Source organism: Symphodus melops, assembly GCF_947650265.1.
Source record: "Symphodus melops genome assembly, chromosome: 15".
Classification (NCBI taxonomy): Eukaryota; Metazoa; Chordata; class Actinopteri; order Labriformes; family Labridae; genus Symphodus; species Symphodus melops.
Window position 1 is genome coordinate 16,668,791 of NC_136705.1, and position 18,101 is coordinate 16,686,891.

The following is an 18,101-nucleotide window of genomic DNA, read 5'->3' on the forward strand; positions in this document are numbered from 1 at the left end:
TGCAGTCTACATTCATCTCATGAATTAGAGGTCAAACATCTCTGGCCTGGCAAAAGAAGAGGCAGAAAGAAAAATCACTTTTACTAATATTTTGTATGATTGATTATCAAGGATCAATCTAGATACAAGTCAGATAATGGGAAGTGTTTGTGTACATTTGTCCACAAGATATATTTCAAATGAGGTCAACCAGTTTGTCACAACTGTCTCATTCTGCTATTTCATTTAGAGTAATTCCCATCTTGATTCTGAGTCTTGAGCTGGCTTATGTTTTTCACGTGAGTTTGTTTTTCACAATGTGAACAAGCCTCATTAGTTTGAATCATTTGATTAGTCCTACTTTATAGTCTAGCTTTAGACAACAAACACTAAAGAGCATTAACCTACATAACATTTACTGGTGAATATACTGTAGATATCAATCCCAAACTCTGGCTGAATTGCTGATGTTCTTTTTATGTTAGAGAATTAGCATGATATCATTTACTTATTAGCAGATAAAAAAAAAAAAAAAAACAGCTCATGCTGCTGGGCATGTCATCAAATCTTTAAGTATATGGTCATCAACAACAGTATTGGACAAGAGATTAATTCTGACCTGATGATGGCGCTGTAACTGAAAAGCCTTGGGGTCAAAGGTGATAGTTTATCCGCTGGACACATCCTCTGGTGGGCATGAATATTTGGTTCAGTTCTATAGAAATCCCTTTTATTACGACAATACACTGGTACCAGCAAGGTCAACCTCATTGCGTCACTGGGCGAGGTCATGAAGTTACCTGAATATGTATCCATAACTGACGTTGGAAACGGTGCAAATTATTTAAGACTTAAGAGGAAAAGGTGCATCAAGGTAGGAAGAAGATAGAACATTCTTAGCTGCGTTGAAGTTTAATACAGCCAGAGACACAAGTTAAATACTATGAATAGTCTTCAAATGATCAACAACAAAGAGGCCTCAGACAACATAGGAAACATACCAACATGGACTCACCCACTATATAAACAATACAATCAGGTTTCCAGTCTTTGAAGCAAGTGTGCGAGCTGTATCAGTGTGAATTTATTTAAGGCAAAACACTTTCCACAAACAACTGTAGGGATACAGTCGGAACTCATGATTCCCACAAGAACACATTTCAGTAAAGTGAAAAGCACTAAAACATCATTCAGATTTAAACTGTCAAGATCTGTTTAATTTAGCATGAGTGTGCTGTGAAGAACATGATTCAACGACATGTTTTTAATAGTTCTTTGCTCACCTTTTTTTTTTGTCATGACACATGGGCAAACACCATCCATAAAACCAACAAGTCAAATCAGAGGTTGTCATCTCAAGAGCTTTAATCATACATAGAAATTTAGTTCAACAGTACCATTCATTTAGAATGTTTTAGCAGTATGTATATTTAGTGTAAAGAGCATTATGTTTTTTCTTCCTTTTTTCTGATGAGGAATATCCACAAGGATGACAGAAGCTTTCAGAAATATACCAGAGAGAGAGAGAGAGAGAGAGAGAGAGAGAGAAGAGAAGAGAAGAGACCGAGTACATGACTAAGTTGTAACACCTCAGACTACTTTTTTTTTTTCCAAACACCTTAAAAGGTGACATTTATCTGTGGTTTATGTACCAGTGTTCATCCTCCTCGATCCTTTTTTTTTTTTTTCCTCTTCTTTCTCCTTTACACTGAAGAGCAGCCGAGCCTTGAATGCTTTCAGAGAGTAAATTAACTGTGGCGCAAGCTCATTGAGCTTTTCAAACAATGCCCTAGAATGGAGAAACTCCGAGCAGGGAGACCTTTTGTTGACCCTTTAAAGCTATGTTGAACTTTGGGGTCAGATGACCTGTTGACACTGCTTCAGAGACAAAAGGGGGTGAGTGAGCTGGAGTGGAGGACATTACTGCAATCGAGTGTCATTTTATAGGCATGAAAAGAATCAACATCCATCTATCAATTCAATCATTTCTCCAGCCATACATCCATCAATTGAGCCAAACATCCAACCTATCAGAAAACACCACCATGATACATACTGTATGTGCTGTTTGTGCTATCTTAGAAGCGCCACAACAACAATTCCAACCAGCTTCAGTCCCAAGCAAAGACAAAAAAAACATAACATTTACAAGACAGAAGGTGGAAACAATAATTGGCCTACAAATCCCAGAAGCGATCATTTCTCAGTCCATCCATTCCTTTAAAGAGAAGTTAAGTAACGCCACGTGTGGATTAGGCAGACAGCTTGACTGATGAAGAGCCGCCGTCTTCGTTTCTTTCCCCTCTAAAACTTTTTTAAAGCCGATTCTTTTGTGGAGTTGGTACAGAGTAAGAAACTTGTCTTCCAGAGCTGGTAATGATGGAAGCTGCTGTTGCGGTAGCGTCGTGGCATTCAGTGGGCGCACTCACACGCAAAGACAGAGACTGCGTGTTGCGTTAAGGCTGGGAGGGAGACTGCTGTGCTGCTGCTGCGTGCTGCGACATAGCTGCCGGGGAGGACATAGACTGGACCATGGGCTGAGCTGGTGGGGGGAGCGGAGGCTGAGCCTGCAGGGCCCCTGAGTGCGTATTGGGGGAGGGTGGGGGTGTCGGACGTTTGAATTTGTCGGGGCTGGTGCTTCTTCTTGGGGAGGGCCTCTGAAGGAGAAAAGGAATGAAATCATCAGATTGAATATGTATCAAACCACTGGAAAGCAACATCATAAACAGTAAGTGGTAAAACAGCTTTGGTTAGTCCAACCAACATCAAGTACAGATTTTCTCACTGGGACGGCCTTTACTCAACGTTTTCCGAGAAAACTTGGTTTTTCAGGAGACAACACGTGGAGTTACAACGGAATTAAAAGTGTCAAATAGAAAATTAACAGCATTAGTTTCTTTTGTTCAACTGTGTTTCCAGGGCAACACAAATGAAGGTAAAAACTTAAATCGAGCTCATGCACCGAACGATTAGTCATGACCTGAAAAACTGGACGTCCAGTCATGAGAATAGAGAGATGAAAGAAAAAAGGATGTAAGAGAAAATATTCATGTATTAAAATCCCAGATTGGGACATTTCTAAAAATGGGTACCCTGACGATTTTATTAATACTGATACTTAATTGATGCTTTTCATTATTTGGTGCAAAAATAAATAAATAAAAAAGACATGAAAGACTAATGTCATGCGAAAACTGTTTCCTTCAAACACCTAATTTCAATACTTCAACCAAAGTCACAAAACATGAACTGAATAACTTGAAATGTCGCCTTAAAAACTGGAGTCACTTTGCATTTACATTACAAAAGGGACATTTGTAATACACAATTTGAAGTTGATACACATAAATAACATTTGTAATACACTTCACAGACAGTTTAAGTATCCGTGGAAACCCTGACGGTAGCATAGAAACGCTCATGGTCGTAGTTTGTTTTTACCAGTTAATCAGGCTTTTCACATGTACATGCTAATAAACTTATGCAACCAAAGAACACTGTTGATGAAAGTGAAAAGACGCTGTCTGGACCATGACCCTCCATAACATTCACAATTCAAATATAAAATATAATAAAAGAGTTAATCAGTGTGACCCATACATACACTGTGATGATTCAGTTATGACTTTGTTATGGCAGAGATAAAAGCTCAGCCTGGACCTTGACATGTCTGAGACATTCTCTGACTGATATTAAAAGTAATGATCCATTCAGTGTGACGAAACAACAATATCTGTGTCAAGATCCAGTCTGTTATCTTTGGCTGGTTTAAGGTTTACAAAAGTGTTGTGACCGCAATTTGTTTAGCACAATGGAACCTCTCGTTCGACACACAATGGAAATATGAAACAATAAAATATAAAAATATAAAATATGACAACATGTGCAGAAAAGTATTCATGTTTGAATTAACACCTGGAAGCTTGGTAAATGTTGTAGTTGATTAAAAGTTGTTTGTAATAAATGACATACTCAAACCACTGGGAAATAACTAAGATGAGTGATTTACTCTGTGTTCAAAACTACATTGTGTTCTAGAAATCCAAGAACCCCCCCCCCTCTGACGCTAAGCTCGATAGTTTCCATGAGAAACTTTCTCCCTGGAGATAACGCAGTAAAGAAGGGGTTAACAGATTCAGTGAAACTTATCAACACCAGCTGAGTTTTATCATGGAGAAAAGACAGACTTCGTTTCCTCCCCGTCTCTCCGTGCAACTCTGGTGGGCGGGACTAAGTGAGGGAAGCAAGAGGCGAACGCATGGATGCAATTTAAGAGACAAGAGAAATCCTCTCGAGTCTGGGCACAGGTGGTGCCTCCTTCACGCCCAGACCTGCCAGGTCAGGGAGGGGCATGAAACTCCTTTACAACTCAATGCCTCTAATTGCAGAGCTGGTTGAAACCAGATTAATTTAGTGGAGCTTCCTTATGAGACTTGACTTTTGAAACTTGCTTTGGACATCTGAAAATAGGGGCCAGATCTCGAGGGGATAAGATCGATCTTGGTCATAATGAAAGGATGTTATTTTATCACAACAACAATGTGCTTTACTAATACTTTATTATTTTATTACTATCTCTCAGCTTGCACGTGTAATGTCACTTCCTACCTCTCAATCTTAAGGAAAACTCTAACAACATAACTGTACTTGTTAAATAGGATCTACTACTATTTGTTGTATGAATGAGATGTATGTGATGTATTATGTGTACGCCACAAACCCTTTTTTGTGTTTGTCATGGCCCCCTAGCATAAGCTTTAGATAGCTTCTTTGGGGAGCAGTTCACATACATGGACACTTTCTTACTTTGTCTCAAATGTCAACAAAGATGTATGCGAATAAAAAAATCATGTGAAATAAATGAGTTATGCTTCTTTTTTTTTTAATGGAGTTGTCATGGTTTTGTTTGGACTTTTTGGTTGTGTAATTTACTGTTGGAATTTGTATGATCTGTGAAGTATGTTTTAACATTGGTTTTAATAAATGCTTTATTAATATACCATTATGATTGTTGTTATTATTCCGTGAATGAAAATGGATGAATTCAAAATGATCATATCAATGCTTCCCAGCAGAAACTCAGGTGTGTTAAATGATGTGTAGGATGAACTGAAGAAAGACTTTCTGCATGTAACTTTGGACATCTCCAGTGCTTCTGCCCTTTGGAGAAACATTTTTCTATCGCTGTATTTTTGACCAAGTGTCGGTGTCAGAGTAATGCCGACTTTCATTGTTCATATTCAAATAAAGAAACTAAACTTTAAACAATAAGAAAATAATTAGTTTGGAATTGTCACTTTAAGACAACTGCTACAAGCCCAAAGAAATGTGAAAAACATACACTTGTGAGATCCTGAAGCACACACATTGTGTGACGTAAGTGTATGTGGACGTCTCTTACCGCTACGGCGTGAGAGGAGCTTCCGTGGACGTGCAGGGCGGGGGTGTTGTAGTGGGAGATGGCAGCTCTGGACAGTGTTGCTGGAGGAGTAAAGCCAACTGTGTGGCTGCCATATGAGAGACCTGAAAGACAGACATGAACATTAAGTTGCATACACTGTGTATACTTCTGTTTCTGCGTTTACTACTACTGCTTTATGGTCAGCTATAAATTCGACTGTGGTTGCCTCAGCGCGCTGCTATTTCTCAACTAAACGCCTGCTTCAGTCAGGTCACTGCGATCTGCAGCTGGCTTAAAGTGCAGAAGAACAACAGACACCTGAGGTTTGTCTTATCTTTGTTGATATGTTAGGGCTTAACGTCAACACTTGCTGAGTCACATGGAATGACAATAATATTTAAAAAAAAAATATATATATATATAAACAACGCAACCATCAGAACGTCTATGATTCTCCGGAGGATTAGAGGGGACAAACTTGTTTATATTTCACTGCCATCCACAAATGGCAGTGAAAATATATATATGGAAATATAACGTTATATGTTAACTGGCCAACTTAAACTTCAGTGTTATTCAATGTTTGTTCCAAATGTAAACCAGAATGAGCTGCTCTTCTGGCAATTACTCATAAGGTGTCATGGGTCAAATCACAGTGCTGCATAGTTTATCTCAACCTACCGTAAATTCCGGACTATTGAGCGCACCTGGATATAAGCCGCACCGGCTAAAAATAAGTTAAAAAATGCATTTGTACATATATAAGCCGCAGGTGTCCACGTTATAACAGAGCTATTTGCACAGAAAAACATGGCATAATTTTTTTTTTTAACTTTTAATTAAATACGTACTACCGGTAACATCCGCAAATACGAAGCCTACTGGAAATCCTTCATCGAACGGTGTCTGTAACACGGCTGATGAAAAACATTACCGTAATACATTTCACAAGAAAAAGTCCATCCATTCACTGCCTCAGAATTACTTCACTCACTTCCTCAGTCTCTTTTTCGTTGTCGCTGTCAGTGTCAACTTTACGGTATATATATTGTATGCTGACATCTGTGTCCATGACTTAGGGGGTCTTAAGTGTACCTACCAGGTGATATGGGTCGGCTGGAGCTCGGGGACGGGGTGTAGGGAATGGGGCTGGACACGGTCCTTGCTCTCAAGCCCTGTGCAGACATCTCGTTGAAGTACCTGAGGGATCAGTGATCAACATTTAGATTTCTTGTCCCACCCCTAAAACATAAAATCCGCCCTTCCATGAATAAAAAAAAACAAAGAAGAAATCACTAATCACCATGAGGAGGATATTTTGTGATTATGGTTCAAATCTTTATGGCTGCTTGAAATTAAAGTTCAATGTTCTCATTCAGGTCACAATGTGGAAGGTGAGGCACCCCGAGTTCTCAAAGTTGGACAGATATGTTTTACAGATGCAGGAGAACAAAGAAGAATCAAGTTTAGTGCAGCTCGGTTGTTGCATAAATTGTGTTCTTTGCTTGAATAAAACATTTGTTCAAAGACAATAGTCGTAGCTTTTCATGTTTTGCATCTACTTCTCACTGCTGAGGGCAGAAAATAGGCAAATTGAGTTAAGCTTAAAGGGAAACTGCACGCAGCCTTACTGGTATGACCTTTAGAAGAATATGCACTTTAAATAAAATATCTATCAAATATTTCTCTGTCTGTATGTTTCATGTATGACAGAAAAAAAGTTGAATTACTTACCCTTGATCGTTAGACAGTAATATACACAAACGACACAAGGGCATAATAAACGGATATCAAAAGGATAAGCTCCAAATTGGATTGTCTGTAGTGTGCACCAGTTGGGTGCCTGAACTCTTGGGGTAAAGGTGTCGGCGAACACTGCTTTAGACGAAGGCATTTGTTAGCTTGAATGTACCTGATAGATTTGACTTCTTCAGTTACATCAGAACCACACAGAGCTGGTCATGGAAACTAAGACACTGCTAATTATTTTGAATGTTTGTTTTCTTTGTTGACACTGCTGTCTGAAGCAATCTCAGCGGTTGTTCTCTGATTAATAATTTACTGGATTTTATGATGCCTTAAAAGGACACCAAGCAGTTACCTTGCTTATCAAGATGACAGCATGTATATTCAAAAGAAAAATCATGCAGGTGGTGAATAACCAACAGGAGGAAAAGTGACCGTAGAGCAACTCTGCTTCATCCAGCTCCAGTTAACATTTTTTAGAAAGTGAAGTGTCTCTTATCCATGTCTTATGACTGAACAATGTTCATTTGCACTCCAGTCTCAAGTTATTAAGACCTCTTTGATCTTCTTTTATTGTGTGTAGCACCCTCTACCTTTCATCGTCCATCTCCAGGCTGGATTCACTCTCTGACAGCTGCCTGCACAAGGCCTCCCTGCGCTCCATTTCTCTCTGAAGCTTTCTCTGCAGCCGGACGTTCTCCTCCCTCATGTGCCGCTCCTCCTCTATGTACTGGGCACGCTTCTCTGTGTCTGGGAGGAGACGCAGGAAAACAAAGAAGAATTGTTAATTGTCTGTATATCATCAACACAGCTGGTATGATGTGTGTCAAACTGTTGCAACTAACTAAATTGACTTAATTCATAACAAAGTAAGACCTCAGACAGAAACGGTTCCATCAAAGACAAATGCTGATTTGTACCCGTGTATAAAGAAAGCAGAATTGATGCTTCTCTTAGTTTTGCTCATATATTGTTAGAGTGGCCTGACAGCTCCCTCTAGTGGCAAAATCGAAGAATCATCTACGTCATATTTAAAGACACTCCCAGGTGTTTGTTCCTACAAATGCCCTTTCAATGATTAATTTTACTGAGGTACATTCTTGCCAAATAAACACTCCCGACAGGCTTCTGCTATCGTTCTACACCTCATTTGCTTTAGTGGCACCCATAAAATATGAAAATCTGTGTCATTAGAGAGGAAGAACAGTCGGTAGTCTCATCTAGATTCTGGTGCCACACAGGTCCCCAGCCTCTGACTAAATGTAACCTGACAGTGACATTATCATAAAGGTGTGAGTGGACATGTGTACACATTGCTTCACCCCCTTTCAGAGACCCGAGCACACACCTCTGCCCATTAGGAACACATCAACATATCTACAATACAGGTTTGTCTCTCTAAATATTCAAAAGAAAGTCGTCTCTGAAAATAAGTAGTCATTCGTTTCTGCTAAAATACACTGATTGGAAGCAGATATGGTCAAAGTACCTTATTATATTGTGAGATAAAGATCAGCTACGACTGTTTTAATCCATGCCTGCGTCCTCATGAACGTGCACACCAGAGCTGTGACATTTTAATGGAGTTTATTAAAAATAGGGACAATAACAGAAGCAATCTGTCCCTGAATCGATTAGGAAGCAGCGTGGTTTGATACGTTTTTTTCTGCAATGACTGCACAGTGTCTGTGTCTCACAGGCTAAGATGGAGGCTATATCGGCATGTCTGTGGAAGAAATTGTTTACTTCCTATATTTTTTCCACCATCTTAAAGCCTATCTACACACACAAAAAAAACCTTTAGAAGATGCAACTTCCGCCAAACATGGCCAGAATGTATCCTGTTCTGTCTACTCTGTGGAAATCCACCCCTGGCTGGGTGTACAGTGAATTCAACCCTCTTCGGTTTTCAAAGGATCGGTCACATCCTTGATCAACCCCTTAAAGGTACATGCCTCTTCCAAGTTAACACTCCATTAGTTCGGCTGACAGGTTGAGAGGCCACTTACGCTGCAGCTCGGTGGTGCGCAGGCTTTTCTTGAGCCTCTCCACCTCATTCTTCAGGAAGCGGATATGCCGCATCATGTTCTCTGGTGAGTCTATCTCCATGGAAACGTCTCTCGGGGAGGGAGGAGCTGATACGGGCTGGTCCAACTTCTCCTGAAGGATTCTTGTTCAGAAACCAAACAAAAAAAAAAACCTTTCAAATTAGTGGAGAGAAATGAGAGTAAGGGCATAAACACTAGCTTCTAGAAGATATTTGTAGACGGTCTAGCTTTTATAGGAGCCTGGATAAAAACGCCTCTAGGTCGATTTAAGACAATTAACATCATTATAAAATATTCAAACTTTCTCAAAACTCTTTTTGTCTTCAGATGAAAAAAGAGCTTCTTTGAAATGAAGTACAAATGACATAATCACACCTCATGGGGAGAAGTTATTCAACCCTTTTTAGATAAATCTTTTTATAACATTACCATGAATATTTGTAATCGAAACCAAAAAGCAGCTGTTAGTCGATCATTGGCAGATTTATTCTGCATCAGAAGTGAAGCTGAGTCACTTGTCGTTGGGCTCGGCAGGCTTTTATGTGCGCATGTCAATCAGAAATACAGAAAAGGGGGAAAAGAAACGGTGTTTATATAGCAGAAAAAAAAAATATATATATGCAATCAAATCACTGGATAAAAACTCAATTAAATGTACAATGACATAATCCAAGCCCAACTCTTGTAGTTTTATAAAGTAACTAAATCAGGTTTAAACATGTAACAATGAAGCCATGTTAAAGATTAATCAAAGGAAGAACACAATCACTTCAGTTATGAAAAATGAAAAGCTGTTCTGTTTTTTTACTCATCTGATGAAGCGCCTGAGCACATGGGCCCTGTGCTGAGAGCTTTGATTTATACTTTTTTTTTTTGTTATCATGTGTTTTGAGTTTAGGTTTTGGAACCGATTTTAAAATGTCCATCGTGTGAAGAAGCAGAAATGTTTAACAGTATTTGATCATCCCCACCTTTTCTCAGCCTCCAGTTTGTCCATCCGCTTCCACAGTCTGTTTACCAGGGCCTCTTGTTCCTGCTCTAATGTGTTCTCAAGGTCGATCTTCTCTCGCCTCAGCTGCAGAATCAAAGGAAGGAGCGGAGAGTGACGTTCACAGACACAAAAACCTTGATGTTGAAAGGCATTCACAGGCCTGCATACAGGTTTACTGAGCTGCAAACCCAAGGTCTCTGTCCAGATAAGCTTCACTTTCACAAAGCTGCAGTACCAGTGCCTGCTTGTGAAAGGCACAGAGTCAGAAAAATGCAGGACCGTTTAGGTCTCCTTTTGTTCCAACTGATATTAAATAATCATCAATAACATATTAGGAGATCTGTGGATAAGACAAGTATACATTTTAGAAATCATGCCACTTTGTATTGTCAGGCATCACTCAGGTACATGCGTACACACTCAGCTAAGCTATAATGAAGGCATGCACGTCTTCAGAAAAATCCAGTCATCAGAGGATGGAAGCATTACAGAGGGGTTTAGCAAAAACAGGACAGGGCCAGCCACAAACCTCAATGTGTTTCCAGCTTTTTTTCTGTACTAAGTAATACAGATTGAAAAATGGCTCCAACGACATGACAGCGAGTGGACACAAGGACATAGAGAATAGAGACACGTCGCTTCAACATCTTTTTGTTCGACCACAATACGAATACCTGTTCCAGGGTGAGCTGCTTGGAGATGGTTTCGTTCTCCATCTTCTTGATCTTTTTCATGAGTTTGTTAACCTGGAACTCCTGCTCCTGTTCCAAGTGCTGCTCCAGCTCAGCCTTCTCATGCTGAAGCTAAAAAAGAAAAAAAAAAGGGGGACAAGGTGCAAGGGGGGAGGAGGTGAAGAAAAAACAGGAGATGAGAGAGGAGAGCAAGAATGATGGTGAGTCACCTAAAAACTATTCCGATGACCGCAGTGACCTCACACGCTGGTCGCAGATCATCACATTTCACAATGCGCGTGATTTACAAGGTTACAGTTTGACTGGATTCGCGGTTGAACTTCCCAGAAGAATCAAGAAAGTGAAATAATGATTTGGCAACCCAAGTAACCACCTTTGGCAGCTTCCCAACACAGAAACAGGGTGCGGCTCAGCCGGGATTCTAAACGGGAGACTTGTGTGATGAATTATACAAGTGATTACTCATTATAAGGAAAAAGACACTAATCCATTCATCAGAAAAAAACCCCCCAAAACTGGCGTTCCATTGTGCTCCTTTTAACAGAAACAACTAGAACAGCAGTTTGTTTAACTTACTGCATTTATACTCAGAGCTCAGTTGTTTTCTGGCTAATAAGAAGTCCCTCCGGTTTTGCCAAAACGTTTAACTGCTCTTGTATGACAGGCCTCCGCCCAGCTACACTGTGTGGTGAGTGCCATTTCTGCCTAAGGCTTGCATAAATATGAATCAGTTTGTTTTCCAGCCAAAGGGATCATACAGAAACATTTAGCCTTCAATATATTAAGCCAAGGTGCTTTACGGTAAGACAAGAACAATAACACGTCGACAGACTGGACTCAATGGTGACAGCGTGAAAGTTTCTCCCTCTGTAATCTAATGTAATAATAATAATAATTAGTGCAGGAAAGTTTGACACATTTTATTAGCCGCTTCTGCGGAGAGAAAGTTCTGTAATGGCACAGAAGATATGAGTAAGGGGGATGCAACATACACTGTACCTCTACTTGACATTGTATAAGTCATGGAGTTTGATGAAAGCGTGTACTGATCCAAATGCCAAAAAGAGAGAAGTACATCATGTGCTACCCTGGTTTAGAGGATTTGAGTAAAAAACGGCATCATCAAAAGAAAAGGAGGGGAAAACGGTTGAGACAAAACTGTTTACAAAACTGTTTCCCCACAGAAGCCTTTCACGCTGCCTGTAAAATTCTCCCTCTATCATCAGAAGACGATAATGCATGTCCACGTGTATACACACTCTTGCACACACCCTGAAGGGCATTTGTCAGCTGTACCAAGTCTCCACACAGAGGCTCTGTTTCTCGTTAAGGGAGGAGGCTGGAATAACAAAGTGCCAAAGCAAGTTCATCATCCTGACCTTAAGCAGGGTCTGTTGTCCCTTAAATCTCTACACATTAAAACCATTAGGCACCTTACAGCCAGCCCCTGAGAAGTGTGAGTCTGTGTTCTGTGCACTCTGCAGTGGGAAAAGAAGATGTGGAAAACAGACTGAACCGAATAGCCGACAGACAGGAGGAAAGTAATTTGAGAGTCATTAAGAGAAGCTAGCAGGCGCAGGGGAAGTCATCTTGAGCCTTTCCAGGCTTCAAGCAAGTGCCAATAGAGTCAATGATAATGGACCAGTGTCTGCAGCAGCCTCTGAGTGGTTTGCATAGACACACATACCCAGATAGCTCAACATACATAACAATGCTGCTGCCAAAAGACTTGCATAGCTTAAGAGATAAGCAAACAAGTCTTACCCACCATTAACATGACAGCTCATCTTATTCCGTGACAGTTCCAACAGATGTTAGACTTTTTCCTAGTTGGGCCTGATATCAACATCTCCAACCAGCAGCTAAACAAAAAAAAACCCATCTTGTTCCCATCACTTACTTGCATGAGCTTCCTTGACAGTTCATTGGTGAGAAATTCCTCCTCCTTCTCATAGTTGACCGCCAAGGTCTCCTTCTCCTTTTGGAGGGCCTGGATCTTCTTAAACAAGGTGTTGCTGATAAATTCTTCTTCCTGCTCTGCTCTTGCTTGCTGCAGGATAAGGACAAATTGAGAGCGTGGCACCGGCAAACATTAGTGGGATTCAAATCAGGGGGGAATCAAGCACAGCAAATGGTTGGATTTTCACATTTACAGGCTGAATGAATGGCAACCCATTGATGGTGCGTACACACTGCACCACAACACAGCACAGACACGCATCAATCAGCCAAAGTCTGGTGCAGTGAGGTTTGTTAGCCGAAGACGAAGGGCTTTTCCATAAAGACTCAAGAGATGCTGCTGTAATGGGTGACTGACAGTGGCAGAGGAAAAGTCGAGACGTGTTGGTAAAGCTGTTAGCATTATAGAATGAAAATACCACTGCTCTTGTAAGCACTAGTGTAAAATGTTGTATCCTCATTTATAATCTGACCTCAAACTGATCTTCACTTTGCACACTCGGACCAATGTGTTCAATAATTTATTAACAATGACAGTAACAAAAAAGCAAGAAAACAGCAAGTTAAGCCGTACACATGTACAGGGGGAAAGGCTGCTCTGTATCTGACTTGACAAAATATGAGCAGGGCATTTTACTAGCTCGCTAAGTTTGGCCTACATACTTCCTTATCCATCCACCAGATCGGTTACACGTTTATATGAAGCTTGGGTTGATTGAACTGAGCATGCATCGGCCCATGCCAGTGCTGCTGGGTCGTTTATTTTCAAGTATCCGTGTTGGTCATAACGTGGTGGCAATGTGAAGCAGTGAGTTATCAGCTAGGCAGGAAGCTAAAAGCAGTCCACTAACTTGTACAATGATGCACCCACACCTCTGTTTCAACGCATTGTAACTTGACGTTAGCCGCCGAGCTAACGTTAGCCGAAATTAGCCTCGCAAAGCAAAACAAAGCAAACAACTGGCTATCACTGCCCAGCTACCTAGCAACCCCCCTTAAATCCGCTGGCTAAATTAGCAAGATATCACCAAGCTAATGTTAAAGAGCTAGCACAACACTGGCATGTTGTGTTCAAATTAAGATAACGTGTCCATTATTACACACTCTACGTGGTGATATTGACCATTTAGCAACGAGCATCCAACACTAGCCATAGCTAACTAACTGACAAATGCAATATAATAGATGGCGTGGGGACAGGTTCTAGCTAGCTAGTTAGCCAGCTAACGTTACTCACAATGGTGACGCTAGCTTTGCGGAGGTCCCGATTCTCCTCCTGCAGGGCTTTACACTTGAGTTTGAACGTCTCCAGCTCAATTTTAAGAACTTTATTCTCTTGCTGTAGCGATGCGAGGCGGTTCGTCAGTTCCTCCAAACGAAACTGTGAAATGACTATACTCGGTTTTCCCGAATTTGAAGCGGAGGACGACATCGGGGTAGCCGAGCTGCTCCCCGCTCCGTCCGTGTCGCTCTCGCTTGCGCTGTCCGCCATGGCTGTGCGACAGTGTGGAGCAGAGAGGAGACGACGGCAGCAGCTGCAGCGTTTGAGGAGCGCAGGCAGCAGAATGGTACACAGTGTGTGTGTGACCTTGCTCTCGCTTGTCGACATAGCACCACCACCAGGCTGTCTCCAGTACTGACAAAGCACATAGAGCAGAACAGGAGGCTTTTGATTCATCTTTACTCCACCCAAAAATATTTCCAATTCTATTCGCCTTTGTAGGTGACACTAGCAATTTTTTTTTGAACAAACCTGAAAATGTGTCTTCATGAACTGCTTCTGTGATATTTCTGAAAAGTCTATATTTATATTTACTCAAAGTGGCACAAAGAGGCAATTCATGTAGTCCCACAGGTCCAAAGATGCATAACTATCTTACAGTAACTAGACTGCAAAATAAGAGAAACAGTAAAAAGGCAGTACTAGTGTTTTATGAACAACCATTAAGTAAATGCAAACTGGTCTAATCGTCTGCATAACTTATCCACCTAAAATTGCCATGCAATATTGACAAAACATGTATTTGACTGGCAAAACAGTTCAGCAACCATTTCCCAGTTCTACTATCTGCTTGTGTGTATGTGGGTTTGTGTAAATATGCTGTAAATTTTTTTGCTCTTCTCATAAGGTGTGACAAGCAGCAAACAGGCAACTGTGGAGAATGTTGCCCCTGAACATTTTGGTAGGATATGACTGATGATGAAGGTCAGTGATTCTGGTAACGTCATCATAATTTCATGACTTCTGTCATGAAATTACCAGCATTAAATAAATATATATATATATATATATATATATATATATATATATATATATATATATTCTCAAGGACACAGAGAAAAAAAAACCCCCACACAATAATATTGCGAAATCAATGCATTTTTATTTTTTTTTTCATTTTTAGGTTGATTTTTTGAAAGACGTCTGAAACATTTGTGGTGGCATCATTGCTGCTATAGCCTCTAAAAGACCTTGAATAACCAAAGTGCTAGAATAGTTACATTTCAATGGCTTCACTCTTGTTAGTAAGAATTGTACATCAAAAAATCTGCTCAGGTGAAAACACATATCAAACAAAATTGACAAAAATTGATAGTTTAACCATATCAAAGGATCCTCCACCCCCTGATTGACATAGTAGTATAAGGGGATGTGGTACAGCACCCTACCTGACTTCCTTGAAACCCCCCTACCCCCTCAAAAAAAAACAACAAACAAACATAGTTTTCATGTCCACAGCATAGACATTAGCCTACTGAGTCATCTCACCAGTAGAACACCACACTTGAACTGCATGGGCATCTAATGAAATCCAATACAAAGATAATCCTTTAAGTAATGTAAAGTAAGATTTTTTGCCAATGATCTAGTGAAAACAAGTCTATTCGACACTGCATATAAAGACTCTCAAGCCTAAAAAGATCACACAGTTTCAGAGTTAAACACTGTTTAATGTTTAAATAATTGCTTTAGACCATCCAGTGTTTTTGTCATACAATATGCTATTTAGAGCTACAATCAAATAATGTTTTTATGCGTCCTTAATGTGAGTAAATTTAAAATGAGGGAAATAGTTCACCAAAAAATCCAAAATGAAATGCCCCAGTTTTCCTTAAATATCACAGCAGCGGTTAGAAAACCAAATTGACACACTGCTAAAATGATTACCAACAGTCTAACAGTGTACAGAGACTCCTACACCTTATAGCCAATACGCACGATACAGTTATAATTTTACAGCGAGCCAGCCTACTAGCATTTACATTCAGATTAAATCGTTCTCTTAGCAGAAGCTGCCCTCTGTTTTCACATAGACAGACAAGACATTACACCCTCAAGAAGCTATAGATCTTTTTTCATCCTCACCCCAACATGATTAATGTTTAATGGTACCCCTTTTCCAATTTAAAATATAAAATTGGTGACAAATGTGAGTGCTATATGTGTACACAGATAAAGGGTTTTATTTGTCATTTGAATACAGTGTTTGCAAACTTGTAAAAATTGTACTTCAAATAATGTGAACAGCATGCATGAAAACATGAGAACTCTGAAAGGCTGCTTTTTGTAGGATTAGATCCATTACTGAAATATGATTTTCTGGAAAGTTCTGTTAAAATCAAACTAGCTGTTTTTTCTCCATGTACAAACATTATACCAGCTCTAATAATTAATTATACAAGAACCTGTGAAGTTACACTCAAATCTTTAAAAGTGGAACCAATTCAAATACATTTTGAAAGCACTTAAAAAGGTAACTCTCCTTAGTGCGTTCTCAACCAGTCACTTATCCCCTTTTTAAAGATTTATACACGTTGTCATTTTATATACAGAAAGAAAGGTTTTGTGTTAGTTTAAGTTTTAAAAAGGAAGAAAAAAAATCCCAAAACAATTTACATCTTGACAACAATGGGTTCAAGAAAAAACTATAAGGCGAGTGTTGAAGTTGTATCAGAAGTGTTCCGTTTTGTTTTTGTGTTATTGTGTCTACTTCTTTCCTTCCACCCTCCATGTGGATTGAGCTCTTGTGCCATCTTTGGTCACAGTTGCACCTGTGTGGTTGTCGGTCAGGGGAGTCTTTTTCCCCACCTCATTTTCACAGCAAACAATGCTCCTCTCACAACACTGGTGGACCGAAGACATGTTCTTTCACACAAAAAGCAGGAAGCAGAGTCATTGTCCATGGGTCCACCACAGTCACAAAGTGAGAATCCCCCACACCCCTCAGTCCTCTGATTGACAGGAGGGTAAGTTTTTCATGCTCATGCGTTTAGTCAGAAGGGTCGACTCCTCTTGTGTGAAAACCATTTGTTTGAAGCAGATTGTTGCGATCTGGACTGTGCCTGAAGTCCTCACAACGGAACCCTTCAGCCCTCTGAACACCTCTTACAAGGAACCATTTAGCTTGGTTCCCGCAGATCTGTGAGACACAAAATAGCACCAGACACATTATATGACAGTAAAATTATTGTTAGATGTACTGTATCGTGTCAGGAACACAACAAATTACACATACATTTCCCAAGTACCGAAAGAATATACCAATAACTATGGAGGAATTAATTCAAACCATTAAACTAGGACAACTTTGTCCTTAGATTCTAAAGTCATTCAATTTCTTTAGTGTTATTGGCAAAGAAATCCCCTGCCCCCTCAATGATATATATATATATATATATATATATATATATGTGTGAGTGTGTGTGTGTGTGTGTGTGTGTGTGTGTGTGTGTGTGTGTGTGTGTGTGAGTGTGTGTGTGAGTGTGTGTGTGTGCACTGTTTATGAGACCGTCACAATCCTCAATTCTTTTGTATGATGAGCTTACAAATGTTAACAAGACCTGATGGTGCGTGGGATTTTAAGGTGTCCTCTGTTACCATGGTAACTCTCGGTCATACCTCACAGGAGTGCCATATTATTTCTGAGTCAGTTTTTTGTACAGATGGAGTGATTCACTGCAAACCCAACATAAGCGGTGGACAGCAACAGGGATTAACAGTCTGGCCAAGGGGATAAAAAACTCTTTTTGGAAGCCACAATGCTATTGTGAGTCGGGGATTTAGTTGACAAAAACTGGCATGGAGGATATGAGCAGGGCAATATAATGCTGAGGTGAGTAGCATCCATCAGCCCTGTTCTCTGTACAAACACATTCAGGGAACAAAGATGGCAGAAATGTTGCCAGAGGATAACCAGGCTCAGACATCAGTCAGCCTTTTGCACCAGTCTGTGTGACAGTGCAACAATCTGGAGAGGGGGAAAATAAAGGAACTTGTTTTACAT

At 40.1% G+C, this 18,101-nt stretch overlaps 2 protein-coding genes across 18 annotated transcripts in view; both read right to left on the bottom strand.

Annotated features, from left to right (window-relative positions):
• Positions 1–1,326: 1,326 nt before the first annotated feature.
• LOC306836107 (coiled-coil domain-containing protein 6-like) lies at positions 1,327–14,458 on the bottom strand. Its single transcript, XM_079363042.1, has 9 exons — positions 14,054–14,458; positions 12,758–12,907; positions 10,840–10,968; positions 10,146–10,249; positions 9,136–9,296; positions 7,720–7,876; positions 6,480–6,580; positions 5,381–5,502; positions 1,327–2,636 (listed from the first exon to the last, which is right to left on the bottom strand). Exons 1-9 carry the CDS (start codon positions 14,423–14,425, stop codon positions 2,436–2,438), a joined length of 1,497 nt encoding a protein of 498 aa, XP_079219168.1. The 5' UTR covers positions 14,426–14,458; the 3' UTR covers positions 1,327–2,435.
• Positions 14,459–15,180: 722 nt separating this feature from the next.
• Positions 15,181–18,101, bottom strand: part of LOC306836195 (ankyrin-3-like) — a gene marked incomplete at its 3' end in the record, with an annotated part of 92,681 nt that continues 89,760 nt past the window's right edge. For all 17 annotated transcript variants that reach the window (XM_079363158.1, XM_079363166.1, XM_079363173.1 and 14 more), the window contains one exon: positions 15,181–17,237. The remainder of the gene's footprint in view (positions 17,238–18,101) is intronic.

Excerpts from the sequence above, each read along its gene's own strand:
- LOC306836107 (XM_079363042.1), bottom strand. The coding sequence starts at position 14,425 with ATGTCGACAAGCGAGAGCAAGGTCACACACACACTGTGTACCATTCTG. Across the intron at positions 12,908-14,053 it reads GCAAAGCTAGCGTCACCATT|CAAGCAAGAGCAGAGCAGGA; the intron begins GTGAGTAACGTT and ends CTTATCCTGCAG. Across the intron at positions 7,877-9,135 it reads GCGCACCACCGAGCTGCAGC|ACACAGAGAAGCGTGCCCAG; the intron begins GTAAGTGGCCTC and ends GTCTCCTCCCAG.